The sequence below is a fragment of the Agelaius tricolor genome, unplaced genomic scaffold (genome assembly GCF_023055355.1).
Source record: "Agelaius tricolor isolate 1412-34295 unplaced genomic scaffold, bAgeTri1.0.p SCAF_12, whole genome shotgun sequence".
Lineage (NCBI taxonomy): Eukaryota > Metazoa > Chordata > Aves > Passeriformes > Icteridae > Agelaius > Agelaius tricolor.
Genome location: NW_027269272.1, coordinates 24924177 through 24945383, shown reverse-complemented (window position 1 = coordinate 24945383; position 21207 = coordinate 24924177). Strand labels below are relative to the sequence as shown.

Here is a 21207-nt window from a genome sequence, read left to right as displayed (position 1 = left end):
AAAGTGGCTTTTTCAAGGTTTTGTCTAATATGGCAAGAACCTTTTGGAGCAAACAGCTCAAGAAAAATGACTTTGGAGAGGAGAAGCCTCCTGGTGTTTGGAGGGGCTCCAGGGCAGCTGGCTGGGATTGGGCATTAATTAAAAACAATTCACATGCTGGATAAACAATTCTCCAAATCACATTCCAGAGGAGCAAAACATGGAGAAGCTGAAGCTTCCCAGGAGAAAAAATCCTGGTGAAGGGATTTTTCATAAAATATCACGGTGACATGGGGGTCTGTGGCTATGTAGCAGGCTGATGCAATAGAAATGGTAAATAAAGGGTGTTTGCAGAATAGCAGGTGTGCTCTTGGCTTTACTTCCGTCTCCTACTTTCTTTTCAGTAAACTTTTTAAATTTTAACGAGGCAAAATTTAGAAAGTTTACCAAATGTAAAAAACGGACCCTCGTTTTTCACAGTTTCCACTTCCATTTTTTAGATTTATTTCACGTTTCACGTTCCCTTTTCCCCGGGCCTCCCTCGCAGGCCTCGGCCCGGCGCTGCCATGGCAACGGGTCACGTGTGGGGCGGGGGTCACGTGAGGGGCGGGGGGTCACGTGGCGGGCGGGTCACGTGGCGGGCGCTCACGTGAGGCGGGCGCGATGGCGGAGGAGCAGCGGGCGCTGCTGGGCGCTGAGGGCGGCGATGGCTCCCATGGCTCCCATGGCTCCCCCGGCCCTCCCCGAGCCCTGCCCGCCGCCTGCGATCCCCGCCGCCTCCCGCACCGCCTGCTCGTCCTGGCCCTCATGTGCTTCCTGGGATTCGGTGCGGGGCGGGCCGGGGGGCTGCGTGTGACGGGGGGGGGTTGGGGTGTGGGGGCCGGGACACAGCCCTGAGGCGTCTCCTTCTCCCCGCAGGCAGCTACTTCTGCTACGACAACCCGGCCGCTCTGCAGACGCAGGTTCAGCGGGTGAGTCGCTCTCAGGGCGCTTTGAAAAACACCGAGAGTGAGCTTTTGTGTGGGCATCGGCTAACACGGCAGCGGGGAAGGGCTTCCAGGGGCAGAGGGGAGATGGGAGCTGGAATGTGGGATTGCGGGAGAAATTGTTCCCTGGGAGGACGGGCAGGCTCTGGCACGGGGTGCCCAGAGTAGCTGTGGCTGCTCCTGGATCCCTGGCAGTGCCCAGAGCAGCTGTGGCTGTCCCGGGTCCCTGGCAGTGCCCAGAGCAGCTGTGGCTGTCCCGGGTCCCTGGCAGTGCCCAGAGCAGCTGTGGCTGTCCCGGGTCCCTGGCAGTGCCCAGAGCAGCTGTGGCTGCCCCTGGATCCCTGGCAGTGCCCAGAGCAGCTGTGGCTGCCCCTGGATCCCTGGCAGTGCCCAGAGCAGCTGTGGCTGCCCCTGGGTCCCTGGCACTGCCCAGAGCAGCTGTGGCTGTCCCGGGTCCCTGGCAGTGCCCAAGGCCATTTGGAGCACCCCCTGATAGTGGAAGGGCTTGGAACAAAGTAAATCCTTTCCACCCAGCCCATCTAGGAATTCTGTGGATTACAGAAACTGCTGTTTCTGCTTGGCTCCTCCTGAATGCTCACTCTGGAATGTTTTTCCCACTGCCCCTGTGCTGTGCAGGACATGAAGGTGAACACAGCCCAGTTCATGGCACTCTATGCCTGGTACTCGTGGCCCAACGTGGTGCTGTGCTTCTTTGGAGGCTTCCTGATAGACAGAGTGTTTGGGATCCGGTGAGTGCAGCCTTTGTGGCTCTCATGTGCAGGGAACCCTGAGCTAAAACTGCAGGGGAGGTTTAGCCTTTATAATATAAAGCTTTTCAAGGTTATAATAAACCTCTTCAATATTTTTCCCACTCAATTTAAGATTTTTTAACAATATAGATGAGCTTCCCTTACTTTTCAACTTAAATAAATTTGTTTCAAGAACAGCCCCTTGTACCACCTGTTCTCTATGGGAATCATTGAGCTGCACAATTTATGACACAGACCTTTTAACTGCCCATCCACCTCCCCTCGTTTCCCTGCTGCAGGTCTAAAATAGAGTTTTGTAAGGAAAAAATAAAAGGATTCTAGTTGTGCATGAAGTGATTTTATTCTCTTTGCAGGTTGGGCACTGTAATATTCAGCATCTTTGTGTGTGCTGGGCAGGTGAGTGCAAAGGAGAGGATGGGCTGGGCCTGCAGTTTGTGTTTCACTTTAGAGAACTGGAATGGGAGAACCCTGGGCTTTGTTGGGAAGGGGAACCTTGGAATGTGGCTGAAATGGTGGGAAGGATCCACATTTTTGTGTGTTTGATGTGAAATTGGTTGGGGATGACACAGTCCCAGGTGGGCCAGGCTGGAGATGATGAACAGCAGAGGGAGCAAAAACCAAAAAGAGCAGGAAATGGATGTGGGAAGGGAAAATACTTTTTGTTCCTGTTTCAGCCAGTTCTGCTCTGTTCCATGCCTGAAATGCACAATTACCATGTTCCTTTGCTGCTGTGCAGGTGGTTTTTGCTCTGGGAGCACTGTTCAATACCTTCTGGCTGATGGAAGTGGGCAGGTTCATATTTGGGTGAGTCTGGAAGGGCAGATTTGTGCTCTTTGAGGTAAGGCCATCTAGAAAACAACAAAAACCAAGCCTAGAAAGCTCTCCTAGGAAAGTGCTGCCACATGGAGCCAAAACTGGAGCATTCTGAGCCCTCTGGAGCTGAGGAATGCAGGATCTCCAGTTCTTTCCCTTGTGTAACTTAGTCAGAAAACCAAAACCAGGACTTTGCAGGTGTTGCTGAATCAAAACCTCTGGGATTGTTCTTCGATCACTGCATTTCCATTTTGCTTTCTGTTGCCCTGTGTCCATAGACAGGCACTAATCACCTGTGCACAGGCAGGTTTCTCTGGAGTTCTGCCCTGGCCAGGCCCTTTCTGCAGTGCTGTGTTTGGTTTTGCAGGATTGGGGGCGAGTCCCTGGCCGTGGCCCAGAACACCTATGCAGTCAGCTGGTTCAAGGGCAAGGAGCTCAACCTGGTGTTTGGATTGCAGCTCAGCATGGCCAGGATTGTGAGTGGGCACCAAGCACAGCTGGGCATGGACACAAGGGCTGTGCTCCTTCTTTTGGGGCTCCTTTTGGGGGGCTCAACCACTGCAGGTGTTTCCTGCTGGGGCTGGGGGATCTTCACCAGTGGTGGCAGCCATGGATCCTTCTCTGGGGGCAAAGGGAGGGAAAAGGGGCTTTTTCCTGGTCCTGTCAGCTGGGAATCCTGTTTCATCAAATCTGTTAAATCCAGCTCAGTTTGTGAGCTCGTGCATGTGGGTTTGTGCCCTTCTCATCAGTGGGAACTCCTCCAGCCTTGTACAAATTTCAATTTGTGCTGTTGTATCCTGGGTGCAAGGATTGATTTGTTACCAGCCCAGCTGGGAACCCCTTGGATCCTTTTCCCTGCTGTCCCCTGGGTGGCATTTTAATAAACACTCCTGGTGAACCCCTGGAGCTGGGAGGTGCTGGGTTCTTCACATGGCTCTCTTGTGCCTAGGGGAGCACGGTGAACATGAATATTATGGGATGGATCTACTCCAGAGTGCAGGATCTCCTGGGCTCTGCTGGTCCCAGCACCCTCGGCCTGGCTCTGCTCATAGGTCAGTGATGTTCTGGGTTGGTGTCACTGATTTATTAATCTCTGTAAAGCATTCATTAATCACTTAAAAGCATTTATTCACCCCTTAAAAGCAGCACAACTCTGAGCTTAGAATGAGCAATTCCAGCACCTTTTGTATCATATTCTCATTTTCTCTCAGGTTACTGCAGCTTCTGAAATGCTGTGGCATTTTTGGAGTTGCCAAATTCAAGTTTGTGTCTTGTGGAGATGAAATATTTCACATCCTCTGAGCAAAGGACAGGCTTGAAAAATTTTCTGAGGAGTGTCAAAGCTTGCCTGTGGTTATCTGATTGTAAAAGGGGAATTTGAACAATTTTGGGGCTCCAGAGCCATGGGTGTGGAGATTTGGTGTTGGGAACGGGGCCAGGTTTGTTTCTGTTCCTGCCAGAGGCAGATGAGGAGCTGAGGGGGAGTGGTGGTGATGACTGAAATCAAATAAATCCATGTCCATGTCTGTGCTCCAAGGCAGGTGTGTGCCACATGTCAGGGTTCAGTTTTACACCTGAACCTCTGAGCTGTGCAGCTCTTGAGCCTTGGAGCTGGTGCTAAGCTTGGTGTACCTGACATGTCCAACAAAACCTGGTGTAATTGGGCTGGAAAACCCCAAATCACTGCTTGAGGTTTTTACACTGACCATGGGGTGTTGCCTTCCCCAGGTGGGGTCACCTGTCTGTTCTCACTGAGCTGTGCTCTAATCCTGGCTTACCTGGACAGGAGGGCAGAGAAGCTGCTGTGTAAAGAGCAGGGGAAAACAGGTGAGTGCTGGGGCTGACCCTGCAGCCACCCTGCACCAGCTTTGCATTCCAGCTCATTCAGTGCCTGCTGCTCAACTCTGGCACACTTCTAATCCTAATTTAACTCATTTTTACATGGAGTTTTAGTTTTAAACACCAGCTCAGCAGGCAGATGCTCTGCCACCTGCTTTATTTATAAAAACAAAAGTTTGCAGCAGTTTGTGCCACTGGTTCTGTTTTTCCTTGGAGCTGATTTCCTTTAGCAGGGGTGCAGAACCATGGAGCTCCTCCCTGCCAGTGTCTGTTGGGTTGAGTTTTCCACGTGGGACAGCTCAGGCTAATTAAAAATAAACTAAACTTGAGATCCAGTAGAATCCCAGAGTGGTTTGGATGAAAGGGACCTTTAATCTGCAGCCAGGGCTGTGGTGTGGGAGGGCTTTGGGATCACTGGATGAGTCCCAGCTTTGTTCATCCTGCCTGCTGCCATGCTGTGTCTGCCCCCATTGCAGGAGAGGTGATCAAGCTGACAGATGTGAAGGATTTCTCCCTGTCCTTGTGGCTCATCTTTGTCATCTGTGTCTGTTACTACGCTGCAGTTTTCCCTTTCATTGGCCTGGGGAAGTAAGTGCCACTCACTTTTCCAGCCATTCCCTTGGAATTTCACCAAGCTTGTAACCCAAATGCTGAAAAACTTCACATTCTTTGGGAATTATGAACTCAGGGGCATGAGGAATGTTTGATTTCCTGATTAAAACTGGATGCAGGTTTAAAGCATGGGGTGGACTTTGGGATCCTCTAGGATTCCTTCCATATTTACAGCCCAGTACCTCATTATTTGGGTTAAATGTTGGTTATGGACTTTTTATGTGTTCCCCAAAGTGTAATTTGAATGATCCTTAAATTAAAATCTGTGGAGTCTGATAGCAAGCTCCTAAATTAATTATAGATGAGAATCGGGGCTATTTATGTCAAAGGTCTATTTAATTTTTTTTTGTAAATGAGATCCTCATGTCTTTATCTAACTTAACTTTGATTTCATGTCCTTCAAGTCTGCTTTTTCCTAAATATTTTTTTTCCTTCCCTCAGGGTTTTCTTTATTGAAAAATTCAGATTTTCCCCTCAAGAAGCCAGTGCAATCAACAGGTACATTGTGGTTGATTTAATAGGGAACATTGCCAGGGTTTAGGGTGTATTTTTTGGGCTCTGGGCAGGTGGGAAGAGAGTTGGGCTGCATTTAAGTGAAGAAATAATTTCACACAACCCAAGGAATAACTGGGAAATGTGGATGTGTTTTTTATTAAAAACAGATGTTCACACTGGAAAGAAAAAGCTCTGGAGGGTTTCATTTTTAGTATTTAGTGATTCTTTTCTGAGTGATAAAAGCAGTTTAATGACAGCACTAAAGGAACTCAGTGTGGGTAGTCTGAGGATGAATTTGTGACGAGGCCAAAGCCCAAAGCAGTGAAACCCCACAGCAAACCCTGGCTGGGCTCTGAGTCTGTCACTGCTGGATGCTGAGCACTTCCTGTCCTCAAACCCTTTGGGAATTCGAAATTCCTGGGAGTTTTTGGGGGGATGTTTTGTTTCTTCTGGCCTTGGAATTAACAAGGGACTCTGGGGGTGTTAAATCCTGCATTTCCCTGTCCTGCAGCATCGTGTACATCATCTCAGCCCCCATGTCCCCCGTGTTTGGCCTGCTGGTGGACAAGGTTGGCAAGAACATCATCTGGGTGCTGTGTGCTGTGGTCACCACTCTGGCCTCACACATCATGCTGGCCTTCACCTTCTGGAACCCCTGGATAGCCATGGTAACTCAGTCCTAAAGGGAAATAAAATACCCAATATTGATTCTGGGATTTAGACCTAAATAGAAATAAAATAGCAAATACTTGGGTTTGGGATTTAGACCTAAACAGATATAAAATAGCAAATATTTCTTTCTGGGATTTAGACCTAAGTAGAATTAAAATATCAAATATTTATTTCTGGGATTTAAACCTAAATAGATGTAAAATAGCAGAATATTTATTATATAAATAAATATATTATATAAATTAATAACTTAAATAAATATATTTATAATATTATTATATAATTATATATAATATATAATTATATATAATTATATAATATATTATAATATGTATTATAATATATTATTTAAATAATATGAATTAATAAATTATTATAAAAATTTTAAAAATTTATTATATAACTAAATAACATAAATATTTATTTCTGGGATTTAGCCCTAAATAGAAATAAAATATCAAATATTTATTTCTGGGATTTAGACCTAAATAGAAATAAAATATCAAATATTTATTTCTGGGATTTAGACCTAAATAGAAATAAAATATCAAATATTTTTTTCATAAATATAAAATAAGCAATGGGGTTGGCACTGAATTATTCTGTGTGTTGTGAGGTGCAAAAGGTTCCTCACTGCATTACTAAATTCCTGTGCCAGGTGCACACTTTTCTCTTAAAATGTTTTCTTTTAGTTTATTTCTGAACTTTATTACTGTTACTCAAAGTGCCTGTGATGTGCTGGATGGAACCTCAGTAAAAATCTGCATTATTGAGTGCAGATTTCCTGAACTGTTTGTTTGGAGCTGAGGATTATGGTGCTCATCAGTGGGGCAGGGATTAAAAACTTTGCTTTTCAAGCATTTTCCCAGTGGGGTGCAGCTCTGGGTGCTCATTCAGGCCCTTTAATTTAAATTAACAGAGTTAATTTTAGGGAAGAAGACGTTCCAGGTGTGGATATTTATTTACAGTTGCATTGCACAGAGCATTTCTTGAGCTCATTTTGGGAGGAAGGGAGGGGAATGTGTGGGTTTGTTGTGGCTGCAGCTCAGAGGTGGCCCTGCTGTGACCTGTCCCCGTGTCCCTGTGTCCCCAGTGCCTGCTGGGCCTGGCCTATTCCCTGCTGGCCTGTGCCCTGTGGCCCATGGTGGCCTTTGTTGTCCCCGAGCACCAGCTGGGAACTGCCTATGGCTTGTGAGTATTCCATGGCTCCCTGGGCATGCAGGGCTGGGGTTCCCCACCCTGGAGAGGAGGAGAGGCTGTGGGGTCACCTGGGGAGGGGCTGGGGACAAGGCATGGAGGGACACAGGGATGGGTGGGAGATTGGGAATTGGGGATTCCAGTGAAGGGAGCCTGCAGGAGAGCTGGGGAGTGACCTTGGACAAGGGATGGAGGGACACAGGGATGGGTGGGAGATTGGGAATTGGAGATTCCAGTGAAGGGAGCCTGCAGGAGAGCTGGGGAAGGACCTTGGACAAGGGATGGAGGGACAGGACAAGGGGGAATGGTTTAAATTCAAGGAGGAGAGACTGAGATGGGACATTGGGAAGGAATTCCTCCCTGGGAGGCTGAGGAGGGGCTGGGATGGAATTCCCTGGATCCCTGGCAGTGCCCCAGGCCAAGCTGACCTGGGGCAGTGGGAGTGGTCCCACTTTAGGGTCCTTCATCCCAAGCCATGCCCTGATCCCTGGCACTCTGCAACCACTGGATCTGAGCAGATCCAGCCCAGTCCTGGTTCCAGCTCCTCCAGGCTGGGAGCAGGAGTTCCTGCCTGCTCTGGGGTGGGGTTTGGGACTGAGCCTGAGGCTGGGGGAGGCACAGGAGCTTCTGCAAAACCCAGCCCTGGCTTCCCCATGTCCCAGCAAATGGGCTCTGTGCAGCTCCCATGGGCTCAGTGCCACTGAGGAGCTTTTCCTGAGGAAATGAAAATCCATGTTCCTGAGAAAAGAAATCCCTGCTGTTCCTGCTCTGTCCCAGCATGCAGTCCATCCAGAACCTGGGCCTGGCAGTGATTGCCATAGCAGCTGGCATGATCCTGGACACCAGGGGATACCTGTTCCTGGAGGTCTTCTTCAGTGCCTGTGTGTGCTGTGAGTGTGGAACACGCTGGGAGTGGCTCAGGGACCTTCCTGGGGCTCTTTGGCTTCATCTTTGCTGAAAACCAGAAACCATTGCTCTTCTAGAGGGGTCAGCTGGGGCAGTGCTGGGGTGAGCTCACAGCCAGTGAAGTGCTTGGGGTTTCCTTGAAGCATGGAGAGTTTCAGTGTTTAAAAACTTGAGTGAAAGTAGAGAAATGATGCTTTTAAACTGTAAATTATAAGTGTAAAATTAAAATCCTTTCTGAATTACCACGTGCTGTGAGCACAGGGAGATCTACAAAAGCAGAAAACTCCTCTGAGTTAGAGCTACCATGAAGATCTTGGCTGTGGGTTAAAGCTGTTCATTTATTGTCACTAAAGCTGCCCCTTTGCTTTTGCAGTGTCTCTGCTAGCTGTGGTCATGCTGTACTTTGTCAATCACCTCACAGGTGAGTCTCTGCAGCTTCTCCTTACCTCAGTTTCTACTTCTGTGAAATCATTCTTCTGCTTTCTCAGTGCTCTGAGAGCTCCTGGGGGCAGTGCTGGTCCCAAAGCCACCAAACCCCAGCTCTAAAGGTCTCAGGGCTCATTGCTGCTCTTACAGGTGGTGATCTCAACTGGTCTGCAAAGAAAAGGGCAAAACTGCAAAAAGCAGCTGCTTCTGAGTGAGTACAGAGCCAGCAAATGTCAGTGGCCCTGGGGAGGGTTTGTCCTGAAGGGATTAAGCAGATCATTTCTCCAGTCTGACTTCTGGTGGATTTATTTCCTTCAGTCTGTTTCAGGGTTTCATATCCTGCCTCCTGTGAGTCAATATTTGAGGCAGCATGATCCAGGTGTCCTTTCCTGGCACTGTTCCTCTTTGCCTGCCTTTATTTCAGTGGCCTCACAACTGAAATGTGATAGAAAATGTGATGGTTGGAGCCTAAATCCCAGCACTGATGGCATTTGAGATGTCCCAAATCCAGTGTGTGTCACCCATGTGTAACAATTCAGGGATTCCAGGGATATTCTGTGGGGTTTGGGATGTCCCATCTCAGTGTTTGTCACCCTTGTGTAAGAATTTTAGGGATTCTGTGGGATCTGGGATGTCCCATCTCAGTGTTTGTCACCCCTGTGTAACAATTCAGGGATTCCAGGGATTCTGTGGGGTTTGGGATGTCCCATCTCAGTGTTTGTCACCCCTGTGGAACAGTTCCAGGGTTTCTGTGGGGTCTGGGCTGCCCCAGGCCAGGCTTTGCAGTAATTGTTGTCCCCCTGTTTCTTTCAGAAAGGAAAGTTGAGTAGCAAAGCCCCTGCCAGGTGGCTGAGGTTGCTCTGGAGCTCTCTGGAAGATCCTCTCAGCCCTGGGGTTCCAGCACTGCCTCAGCCTCTGCTGTGTTTTAGCAATGCCAAAATTCCTTTTCCTGCTGGGCTCAGGGCCTGCCTGGGCTCTGCTGCCCACGCCTGGAGTGAAGCTGAGCTCAGCCCCCTGTGCTCACAGGTGGAGCTTCCTGAGCAAAAGCATTTTTGTGTTCTCACCCAGAGCTCCCACAGCTCACTGCTGCTGCTTCTGTCACTGTCTAAATGCAAAATCCACTTTTTAAATGTATTTACAGCTTTGGGCTCGTGTCCTTTCCACACAATGCAAAAAGAGCCACAGATGCTCAAAGGGACCTTTTTTTTTTGTAGATTTCTGAACTCTGAGACTGCTGAGCAGTCTTTTATTGCCTTCTGGATTATCTTTGTATTGTAATGTTTATTTTAAGGATGAAAGTTTGTTTAATAGATAGAAAAGTTGTTACAGAACTCCCTGAGCACGTTGTAAATCTGGGAAAAACCAAAAGGTTTCTCTTTCTACTGAAATCTTGGAATGAAATAAAAGGAACCTGCAGAAATCAGCCTCTCTCTTTCTTTCCACTGAATTATTGATCCCTGCACATCTCAGGCTCATTCTCCTGATACCCCAGAGCATTTCCTAGCTACTAAAATAACAATATTAAACTATTAAATAACATTCCAGTCATTCCCTGCTTGGCAGGGTTTCCCTCAGGGCAAACACCTTTTTGCCACTTTTCTTTTGCAGAGCAGAAGAGCAGGAGAGGCTCAGAAGGCAGAACGAAGATGATTTGGCAAAATTGCTGCCAAAAGCTGATGCCTTTAGTTTAAGGAATAAATACCTGTCCAAGCTTGGAGCTCAGGTATCACTAACAGGGGGTCACAGACATTTCAAAACCAGAATCATCAGGGGTTTATTTAAAGAATTTAGCTGGTTTTAACAGCCAGCAACTCCACCTCTGAGTGAAATTCCTGGGATTTGGTCTCAGAAGGAAATCTCCCAATAATTAAAAATGGAATGAAGGAAAGGGATCAAAAGCTGGCCCGCCTCAGAAGCTGAGGAATGTCTTAATTTTATTTTTTTGCAGCTCCCAGCTCATTACTCCTCCTGTTTCTCAACCCTGGCCCACAGAAGTGTGCTGAAATAGCAGCCTGGCCCTGTGGAAACGCAGGAATGCTCTGAATTTCCTGGGACACAGAGCCCAGCACCAGCAGATGCTCCGTGCTTTGCTGCCAGCCTAGATCCCAGATTTAAAACATTGCCTCAAACTCCTCCTCCCTGGGCAGTGCCGAGATCCTGATGGGGAATTGTGGAACCTCTGAGCAGCTGCTCCGGCCTCCTGCCCCAAATGCTCCGTGAGTAGCTGAGCCAGGGCCAGGATTTGAGCTCTGGCTGTGAAAGGGGAAAAGTCCATCATGAAATGGCTGGGATGGGCCTGGATGGAGGTGGGGATTCCCAGCCTCCCCTCATGGACACCTTCATTGCTCTGCTCTGTTCTTCTGAGAGGAGAAGGTGGGAGCAGCTCCCAAGGGAGTGTTGCAGAGCAATCTCCAATTCCAGAAGGACAAAAGGTGTTCACCATGGAATTCATCCCAGGGCAGGAACAGCAATAACCTCTCCAAGCCTGAATAATGTGAAAACTGATTTATTTTTAAGAATTAATGACTAAAAACTATAGAAAGAGTTAAAGCAAGAGCTGGGTTTTGCTTCCAGAGGGAAAGGCCTTGAATTCCATGCTGGAACTCATCATTTTCCCATCATTCCAGTGGGAATTTCATTTCTCTCGTTTCTCCTTGCTGAGCAGGGAGTTCCCAGAGCTCCTGCAGAGTGCACTTTGCTTTGGTTTAATTACTCCTCGAGGTAATTGGATAAATTGTCCCTGAAGTGAGCAGATCTTGCTGAACAGGGCAGGAGCAGGAGGTTTGTGGAGCCCCAGGAATGGGGAATGTCCCTGGGATGGCTCCAGGGAATTCTGTGTGCCACAAAAAGCTCAGGAGCCTTTGCTGTGTGTTTGGCTGCAGAGAGTGGAGTCTGTTAGGATAAAAATGCTGCATTTGATTTAGGATAGTCTTAATTTAATAGTTTTAATTTAAGCAGAGCTCACAGTCTTAAAGTTGGTTTTAAAAGAGACTTTTCAGTGGAGATTTCTTTGATGTCCCTGGAAAACTCTCATTTTCCTGAAGTCCCTTTTGGGTGAAAGTTGTGGATTCTGAAGGACGCTGAGGGGAAGCAGAGCAGCAGCTTGGGAGCTCCCTGCCCCTGAGCTGTGCTGGTTTTCACTGGTCCTTGCTGCCTCCTCAGGGCCAGCACTGAGGCTTGGCTGGGTGGTTTCCCTGCAGACTTGTGAATTCTGGGTGTTTTAAATAAAACCTTCCACTGGACACTGGCGCCTGTGGTTTCTGCTTGTCCAGGGTTCTGTTGTTGCCGTTGGGGGCTGTTTTGGGATATTTTGTTCCCTGAGAAGGGTGGAGAGTTTGGGGGAGGTTTCTCTTTGGGGATCCAAAGGCAAAGCTGCCTCCACTGCTGGGAGGGAGGGATTTAAATTGAATTTTGCTCTTCTGCTTCTCTTGAGCTCTGACACTGAGTTCTGGTGGGAGGAGCAGCTCCTTTGCTGTTCCCTCCAGGCCGGCATTTCCAACCCTGCAGTTCCTGTTTTACTTTCACTGCTGAATTCTCTGCACCCTTCAGGATCCTGCGGGACAAATTCCCCCCTGAGCTGCAGTGGAAAGGGCTTTGACCCTCACGGGGCAGTGATGGACACATTCATTGAAAATATCTCGAAATCGGGGATTTATTGTGCCAGTTGCTCCGAATCTGCTCGGTGCCAGTGCCCGAGGAGCCTTTGGAAAGAGAGGCAGGGCTGGAGCCGGGCGGGTGGGACGGGAGATTTATCCCCGGGAATTCTCATTTTTCCAGGCATCCCTCACTAGAGGTCAGCACCGCCCCGCGCTGCCTCGGGATGTCGGGAAATGGGGAAATTGGGACCAAAACCTCAAAACAGGGCTGCGGTGCTGGGCTTTGCTTGGTGCCTGATTGGCACGGCTGGGTCCTGGCACGGCTCGGTCCTGGCACGGGTGCCCATCCCTGGCAGTGTCCAGGGACAGGGCTTAGGGGTCCCTGCCCATGGCTGGGTGGATTTAAGATCCTTCCAGCCCAAACCAGTCTGGGGTTCCATGGGATAGAGTCCAGTCTTTGGGAAAAGCACCTCGACCCCTCCCTTCTCTTGGACTGAATTTATCTCCAAGCTGGGTGAAGTCTTGGTGTTCTCTGCTGGGTTTTACCAGGGGAAGTTCAGGTTGGACCCCAGCAGGAATTTCCCCATGGAAAGGGAGCTCAGGGCCTGGCAGGGAGGGTTGGACACCCATCCCTGGAGGTGTCCCAGGAGCTCCTGGACGTGGGATCAGGCACAGGTTGCACTCCATGCTCTGGGAGGGCTTTTCCAACTCAGGGCTCCTGGGATTCTGTGGCTTCTCCACATGTTCCTGGGTGGGCTTGGGGAGCTTCTGGTGGATGAGTTTTGTCTGATCCAGCTGGGCCTGACCTTTGGAAGGAAACTTCCTCATTTCTTTGGGATTTGGGGCTGAACCTCTCTGTTCTCCAAGCCAAAGCCGGGGCCTCCAGGGAACAGAAGGGAAAAAATTCCTGCTCTGTTCCCTCAGCCCAAGCTGCTCTTCCTGGGATTTGGATTTTGCAGCTGTGGCTCTGTGAACAGGGGGCTGCTCCTCAAATGATCCCAATCAACGTTAGCCCTTAATTAATGGAGTTGTTAACGAGTTTACAAAGCTCTGTGTGTGTGGGCACAGCTGGGAATGGCAGGGATTGAGCTCTGGTGGAGCTGGCACCTGCAATGGGATGGAATATATGATAATCATGGATATTTGAGATCATATATCAAACAAAGGTCAGGGAAGGAGCAGCCTCCTGGCAGCTGGGGGGAAATGCTCATCTGGGGCTGGGGCAAACCCAGAGGGACATCTCAGGTGTCCCCTCAATCCTATGGAAATTTCCTTCAACTCCAGACTCCAGGACTTCGTTAAAAACCCAACTTTATTCCCAGAATGTCTGCAGGTAAGCATTACATGGATTTCTAATATTATTTTATGTTTTTGTATATGGATTTTGGGGTTTATTTTACAGTGTAGTAGTAGGAACAAATCAGCTTGGATTTGTTGGGCCAGAGGAGGTTTTTGGGTGTCCCTCGTTGCCCACCCTGCATTCCAGACCCCCATAAAGATGAAATCCAAAGCAAACCTTGACTTCTCAATCTATGAGAAAATGCATTGCTTAGAAGAGCTCCCTAAAGCAAATTTCCCAGGGTTTTAGATTAAAGAACTCAGGGAAGGTGTCAGGAATGAGGGATACACACAGGGAAAGCTGGAGGGGAGAGGTGGCACTCCAGGCTCCATGGAAATCCAGCAGCTCCTCGTTTGCATGGATGGATTTCCCTGCCTGTGGATTCTGACATGGATTCAGTGATAGATGATGGATTGGCTGTAATGCCAGTGTTATTTCAGAGCTGAACCCAGGGAAAATCTCTCTTTGGTACTGCTGGAATTTGGAATTCTGGGCTTTGTTTTGCTTCAGGGGAAGCAAATCCAGCCCTTTCCTTTTGTAATGGCTCCAAATGGGGAATGAGAGCAGAGGTGGCTGCTGGGGCAGTCCCTGGAATTGTTCTGGAATGTTTGGGATATTGGGGGCACAGGGAGCTCCTCCTGCCCTGGAATTGTGGAATTGTTTGGGATATTGGAGGCACAGGGAGCTCCTCCTGCCCTGGAATTGTGGAATTGTTTGGGATATTGGAGGCACAGGGAGCTCCTCCTGCCCTGGAATTGTTTGGGATATTTGGGGCACAGGGAGCTCCTCCTGCCCTGGAATTGTTTGGGATATTTGGGGCACAGGGAGCTCCTCCTGCCCTGGAATTGTTCTGGGCTGGCTCAGAGCAGCCCCAGTGCCAGAGGCAGGGCTGGCAGGGATGCTGGGCAGGAATCCTGGCTGGGATGGGATTCCCCAGGGCTGCCCCTGGATCCCTGGCAGTGCCAAGGCCAGGGTGGACGCTGGGCTTGGAGCACCTGGGGCACTGGGAGGTGTCCCTGCCATGGCACTGGATGGGCTTTGAGGTCCCTCCAAACCATTCCAGGACTCTGGCACTTCCATAACGCCCCACCCATCCATTTTTGTGCCATTTCTATTCCCATTGGTCACTTTAAGGGTGTCAGATGAAGGGCACAATCCACAGACTCACATTTTCCCCTTTGCACGGAATAATTTTTTCCCTTCTCCTTTGCTGCACTTCCTGCTCTCCCTTTCCCAGGCTGCTGCTCTCAAGGGTTTGTTGATGAGCTTAACCCAATTAGTGCCCTCAGGAGCAGAGCCTGATTGCCCTGCACATCCTTTTGGAATCCATCACTGCAACATTGCCTAACAGAGTTAGCAGTTGGCCTCCCAGTGAACCAAAGGGATTCAGGAGCAAATCCCCTGCCCCAGAACTGCCAGGAAGGTTTCACACTCCCAAAGTGGGGCTTTTCTAGGGGATCAATCTGTGCTTTTGAGGTAGAAAACCCAGCTTGGATTCGATGCAGCAGCTCCAGAGCTGCTGCTGTGATCCCTGCCTGAGGTTTTTTATGGACACACCAGAGATTGCCCAGAGCAGCTCCCTTGGAGGAGCTGCAGGAATGAATCAGGAGCTCAGGGGCATTCCCAGGAATCAGGAGCTCAGGGGCATTCCCAGGAATCAGGAGCTCAGGGGCAGCTGTCCAGGTGCCTCCCTCTGTTTTCCTGGCTGGGACCAAAGCTGGATTTTCACCCTCAGTGGGAAATGCTCTTCCCCAGGAGAGCCTTGCAGAAGGGATCTGATGCTCCAGAGGGTGCAGATTCCAGCTCTGAGCCAGGCTGGTGTCCAGGGGAAAATGACAATTCCAGCTCCTCCTTCAGCAGCTCCTCAGACTGGGGATGGATCAGTGGCAGCCTGGCACCACTGGGTGTTCATGGGCTCCCTCTGGTTCATTTTCCTGGCAGCCTCCCCTGCTCCAAGCATCATTCCAGCCACCCCATTTCCCTGCTGGGGGCTGAACCTGGGGCCAGCTGCAGCTCTATGGGATCCCCCACCTTCTGAGGGGTCACTCATGGGATGTCACACCCCAAAACCTCCTGGTGTCCTGCTCCCCAGCCCTTGGGAGCTGCTTTTGCCATCACAAAGCTCTTCCCCAGCTCCTCTATTTCTGAAATAAGGAATGGATCCCTGGCAGTTGTGCTGTGGGATGTTAAAGTCAGAATTTATTTGTGAGAGTCGCTTTGGGGGGGCCTAATTGGAGCAGCTTTTCTGCTCAGGCTGCAGAACGGGGCAATAAAAATCAGAGATTGATGGTTATGAGCAGATTAAATGGGCATCAAAGTTATAAATTACAGCCCTGCCCGAGCTGGGATTGGCCACCAGAGATGCTGCTAAGTGCCAGTGGTGTTTAATGAGCTCGTTTATTTGCAGGTCTCCAACTGCATCAACTTGGGGAGTTTATTGAAAGTGTGTTTAAAATAACCACAGTGCCAGGAGGGCTGGGTCTGCCCGGGTCAAACAGCCCAGGGGGAAAAGCAGGAGCTGAAAGCAGAAATTTGGATTTCCAGGGAAGTCTGGGGGCTTGGGGAGCGTGAGGGATTTATCCTGTGGTTCTACACTCCTGGGTTTTGTTTCTTTCTGGTTTTTGGTCATTTCAGTGCAAACGCGAGGCCTCGGGGTGTCCAGTGCCAGAGATCTTGGATGTGGGTTGTGGTGAAACATTCTAGGGAGAAAAAGCAGGAGCTGAAGGCAGAAATTTGGATTTCCAAGGCCAGTCTGAGAGCTTGAGGGGCAGGAGGGGCTCTGCCCCTGGGTTCTACACTGCTGGAATTTTGGTTTCTCCTGGGTTTTGGTTATTTCACTGTAAACATGAGGCCCTAATCTGCCAGGTGTCAGAAATATTGGGTGTGGGCTGTGGTCAGGTATTCCAGAGGGAAAAGGAGAAATTTGGATGTGCAGGGCAGTCTGAGGGCTTGGGGAGTGTGAGGGATCCATCCTGTGCTTCTGCCCTGCTGGGTTCTGGTTTCTCCTGGTTTTTGGGTGTTTCTCCTGCAGCAACTGCAGATGTTGTGGGACGTGCCTGGGGTGCTGGGCTGTGCTGGCTGGCCTGGTTATCCATGGAAATGAAATTTCTCCATTGCCAGGGGTCGTGGAGGGACCTCAGCAGCACAACCAGAGCTTGAAGGAGCTCATGGAGCCCTGTGGGACTGCTTAAATAACATTTAAAGGTTGTTTTTTCCCTGTTGGGAAACTGCCCCTGGCGACTCCAGAGTTTCACCCTCTGCTCATGAAAGGAGAGGGAATGGAGAGTTCTGTAAATGGCAGAAAAGGGAATGTCCTGGTGGTATGGAGAGTTCTGTAAATGGCAGAAAAAAGAGAATATCCTGGTGATATGGAGAGTTCTGTAAATGGCAGAAAAAGGGAATATCCTGGTGATATGGAGAGTTCTGTAAATGGCAGGCAAAGGGAATATCCTGGTGTTATTTGCTCACAGCTGGCAGGGCACGGCCTGGAATTCAAAAGCACAAAATTCACATAACAGAGATCTGATGGAGCAGCACTGAGGTGATTCTGTTGGATTGTTCCTAAGCTCCAGAGCTGAAAACTCACAGAGAAAGGCTGGGATTTGGGCTGCTCTTAGAGGAGACTGAATTCCATGTCCTGACTTGCAGAGGGAGGTTCATAATTGGGGTAGGAGCTGAGCTCTGAACTCAGCTCAGTGCAGGCTTGTGGCAGCAGAAGCTCCCCTTGTGTCCCTGTCCCCAGGCCATCCTTTGGTCCAGGATCATTTGTTTTCATCCAAAGAGCCCCTTTTCCCTCCTCCATTTAAAAATTGCTCTTTTTTTCCTGGTGGCTGCATTTCCCCTGGGAGTTCTGATGAAACCCTTCAGTGCAGGGAGGATTTGGGGTGCTGGGGTCAGAGCAGCATTATTGAAAGTGGTATTTAAAGATGATATTATTGGAAGTGATATCATTTAAGGTGGTGATAACTTTTTGAAGTGATATTTAAGATGAAATTATTTAAGGTGTTTTTTTTTTTTGGAGTGACATTTTTTTTGGAGTGATTTTATTTAAGGGGATATTATTGAAAGTGATATCATTTGAGGTGGTATTATTTAAGGTGATATTTTTTGAAGTGGTGTTATTTAAAGTGCTTTTATTTAAAGTGGTGTTATTTAAAAGGCTGTTATTTAAAGTGCTGTTATTTAAGGTGGTGTTATTTAAAGGGCTGTTATTTAGTGATATCATTTAAGGTGGTGTTATTTAAGGTGCTGCTATTTACAGTAGCTGTTGATGGACTCCCAGCCCCTCATGCAGTTACATGGAATAATGGCAGCTGCAGCTTTTAACAAAAATGTGGGGTTTTCCTAAAGAAATGAGGTGAAGTCTTTGACACAGGGCAGAGCTGGAGGATTTTTTTTTTCCCTGGAAAACCTGAGGAATGGCTGAGGAGGAGCCATTCCCACCTGGGAAATGAGGCAGGAGAGGCTCAGGGAGCTGGAATTCTGTCCTTAGAATCCCAGCTATGGCTGCCAACCCCTGGGAGTGCCCAAGGCTGGATGAGGAAGGTGTCCCTGCACAGGGGAGGGGATCCCAAACCATTCCATGATTCCTCTCTGCTGGAAATTAAAAAGGAATCAGTGTGGCCTGAAGGCTGGGCTGGGTTGTTCCCTCTGGAGAAGGAAATGCTGCTCCTGCAGCTTCCTGGGAGCGCTGGGGGAGCAGCCCCCAGCTCACATCCGAGGGAAATAAAGCACCAGGATGATCCCAATAAATTACAATAATTGTGCCTGGCAGCATGGGGTAATTTAAAATGGATTAATCTAACAAGGCTTAAAGAGGAATAAATAATAAACATCTCCAAGCAGTGGGAACCCTGCTCTCCTTCCTCCTGCCTGGATATTAATTACTGCTCATGAACTGCTGCAAAAATCAATCTGGGAGGAGGAGGAAGGGGGAATTCAGCCCAAGGGATGGGGCAGAGCCAGGGGAACATTCCCAGCACCCGTGAGCAGTGGGATGGGGTTTGGGGAAGGCATTCCTGGAATGGGGTTTTATGGGGTTTGGGGAAGGCATTCCTGGAATGGGGTTTTATGGGGTTTGGGGAAGGGGTTCCTGGAGTTCTATGGGGTTTGGGGAAGGCATTCCTGGAGTTCCATGGGTTCTATGGGATTTGGGGAAAGGGTTCCTGGAGTTCTATGGGATTTGGGGAAGGCATTCCTGGAGTGGGGTTCTGTGGGGTTTGGGGAAGGCATTCCTGGAGTTCCATGGGTTCTATGGGATTTGGGGAAGGCATTCCTGGAGTGGGGTTCTGTGGGATTTAGGGAAGGGGTTCCCGGCTGGGATGGGATTCCCAGAGCTGCCCCTGGTCCCAGCAGTGCCCAAGGCCAGGCTGGAAGTGTCCCTGGAGGAGCCCCAAGGTCCCTCCCAGTCCAGACCAGTCTGGGATGGGATCCTGGGCTGGGTTTACCCTGCAGGTCTCTGCTCTCCTGAATGATCTCAGTAATTAATGAGTTAATTAGCCTGGTTGGGTGTAGTAATAGACAGAGACATGTGGGGCTTTCTTTGTAGAAAAGGTGAATTTTTATTTACAGAGTTGATTTTTATATGGAGTACCTTTTATTAGAAGGTGCTCTGTGTGACTTTAATGAATTAGTGAATTAATGAAACTCAGCTAATTGCCTGGCAATGACCAATGTGTGTTTCTCACATTTTTCTCTTTTTACAGAGTTTACATTTTTTGTCTCTTGGGGAGTGAGGGTTTTACACAGGTGGAATTTTCTTTGTAGGGTGAGCTGGTTTTTCACAAGAGCAGATTTTTATTTAAACTGATTCTTGTCCTTATAATTTTTTTTAAATGGGAACTGAACAGGTTAACTTAGAATGGCAAGGCTGGAACTGTGTTTTACAAAGTTTTGAATTGTGTTTTTAATTGTATTTTTACTTTCATGTAGCAGTTTGTGTCACAGGCTTTGATCAGCTCCTCCTGCTCCTTTCAAACCCCAGTTTGGAAAATATCACTGATGAAAACGTGGAGATTTTCACCAAACGTTTTTTCAGACTGAAGTATAGCAGTGACATTAATGTACAATTGTCCCAGCAGGGTTTGATCCTTTCACATTTTAAAGAAGGAGGAAAAGCAGAAGGGAAATGTTCACCCAGGGAGCAGCTGAGCTCTGAGGTTCAAGTGCTGGTTTTGTTTGCAGATACCTCATTAATGTCCACAAGTTCTATTAATATTCATCATATTACAAACACTAATAAAATTAATAATTGATATAATTATAAAATGTATAACTTTAATAAATGTAATGAAATTTAAAATGCTGACATTAATACAATTATTATTATTTATTATTTGTTTCCAGGCTCGTGTGCTGCCCACCAAGAGTTTCTCTGTTTGGAGTTCCATCCCCATGGCAGTGAGAAAGAAACCAAACCAAAGTTTTGTGGTTGAAATAAAATTTCCTTTGTTGGAACACACAGGCTCTGTGTGCTGTGGTGCTTCTGTGACTCCTGGGGAAAAAATCTTTTAGGATTTCAGGCTCCTGGATCGTGTGCAGGCTGATTTTGGGGCTGGTTTAGAACTGTTCTGTCATTTTTCTGTTAAATTCCAGCTCATAGCCTGGGTGCTGCCAGGGAAAGGTTTAAAGTAATGAAAAATATTCTGAGAGAATGACAGAATAAAGGCTCTGATCCACCAGGGACAAGAAGGACACACAGGTACCAGCCAGGAAGAGAATCCAAGGGAATTCATGGGAATATTCTGAAGAATTTGAGAGTTCTTGCATAGCAATTCTAGGGGAAAAAAATTAAAATTATTTATATATTTATATCTAAAAATATATAATAGAAATAGATAGATCTATTATATATTTACATATAACATAATATATACAACATAATATAGTCTTATATCCTATATATTAATATATAAATATTATTATACATAGTATATTGTATTACATTATATATATTATATAAATATCTAAATATATATTAAAAATTATATATGTATACACACACATATATATCTATACACACACATATACATATATATAAAAATAAATAAATATATATAAAAATATATATAAAAATATATATATATAAAAAATATATATATATATGAATGAAAATAAATAAACCCACACAATTCTAGAATTCCATAATTTATCTCCCTCCCAATTCTAGACTAGAATTCGTGGAATTTTTTAATTTATTATCAATAAGGATAAGGAGTTGTTGATCTTTCTTTGAGTCCATGAGTAATCCATGGCTCTGTATTCAATGATCAAGAACTGATCAAGAATTGCCAATTTTGCTGATAACAGCGAGCAAATAAATCCCAAATTATTGAAATCTGGACAATGTTCCCTGTGCCACTGGGGTGGGACAGGGGAGAGGCCCTGAGCCCCTGCTGGGCTCTGTCACCTGGAGCTGTCCCTGGGGCTGTCCCTGGAACTGTCCCTGCTGTCCCTGGAACTGTCCCTGCTGTCCCTGCTGTCCCTGGGATTGTCCCTGGGATTGTCCCCAGGGCTCTGGAGCTGCCAAGGGCCCGGAGCCCAGCAGGGACCCAGAGGAGCCCCAGGACACTTGGGGA

The 21207-nt window shown here is 47.9% G+C and overlaps 1 protein-coding gene across 27 annotated transcripts; it reads left to right on the top strand.

Moving 5' to 3' along the window:
• Nucleotides 1–599: 599 nt before the first annotated feature.
• On the top strand, nucleotides 600–20158 carry MFSD1 (major facilitator superfamily domain containing 1). Of its 27 annotated transcripts, none has more exons than XM_071438186.1 (18): nucleotides 603–805; nucleotides 898–950; nucleotides 1602–1714; nucleotides 2089–2131; nucleotides 2472–2539; nucleotides 2916–3024; nucleotides 3498–3600; nucleotides 4277–4375; nucleotides 4864–4975; nucleotides 5441–5497; nucleotides 6006–6162; nucleotides 7260–7357; nucleotides 8141–8253; nucleotides 8643–8690; nucleotides 8846–8906; nucleotides 10304–10418; nucleotides 10644–10911; nucleotides 19976–20090. In XM_071438186.1, exons 1-17 carry the CDS (start codon nucleotides 643–645, stop codon nucleotides 10701–10703), a joined length of 1572 nt encoding a protein of 523 aa, XP_071294287.1. In that variant the 5' UTR covers nucleotides 603–642; the 3' UTR covers nucleotides 10704–10911; nucleotides 19976–20090. The 27 variants fall into 27 exon arrangements, with proteins under 27 accessions (XP_071294286.1, XP_071294300.1, XP_071294307.1 ...); XM_071438187.1 differs by having other exon boundaries at nucleotides 10644–11416; XM_071438185.1 differs by lacking the exons at nucleotides 10644–10911; nucleotides 19976–20090 and adding an exon at nucleotides 10504–10577 and having other exon boundaries at nucleotides 600–805; nucleotides 10304–10467.
• The last annotated feature ends 1049 nt before the right edge of the window (nucleotides 20159–21207 follow it).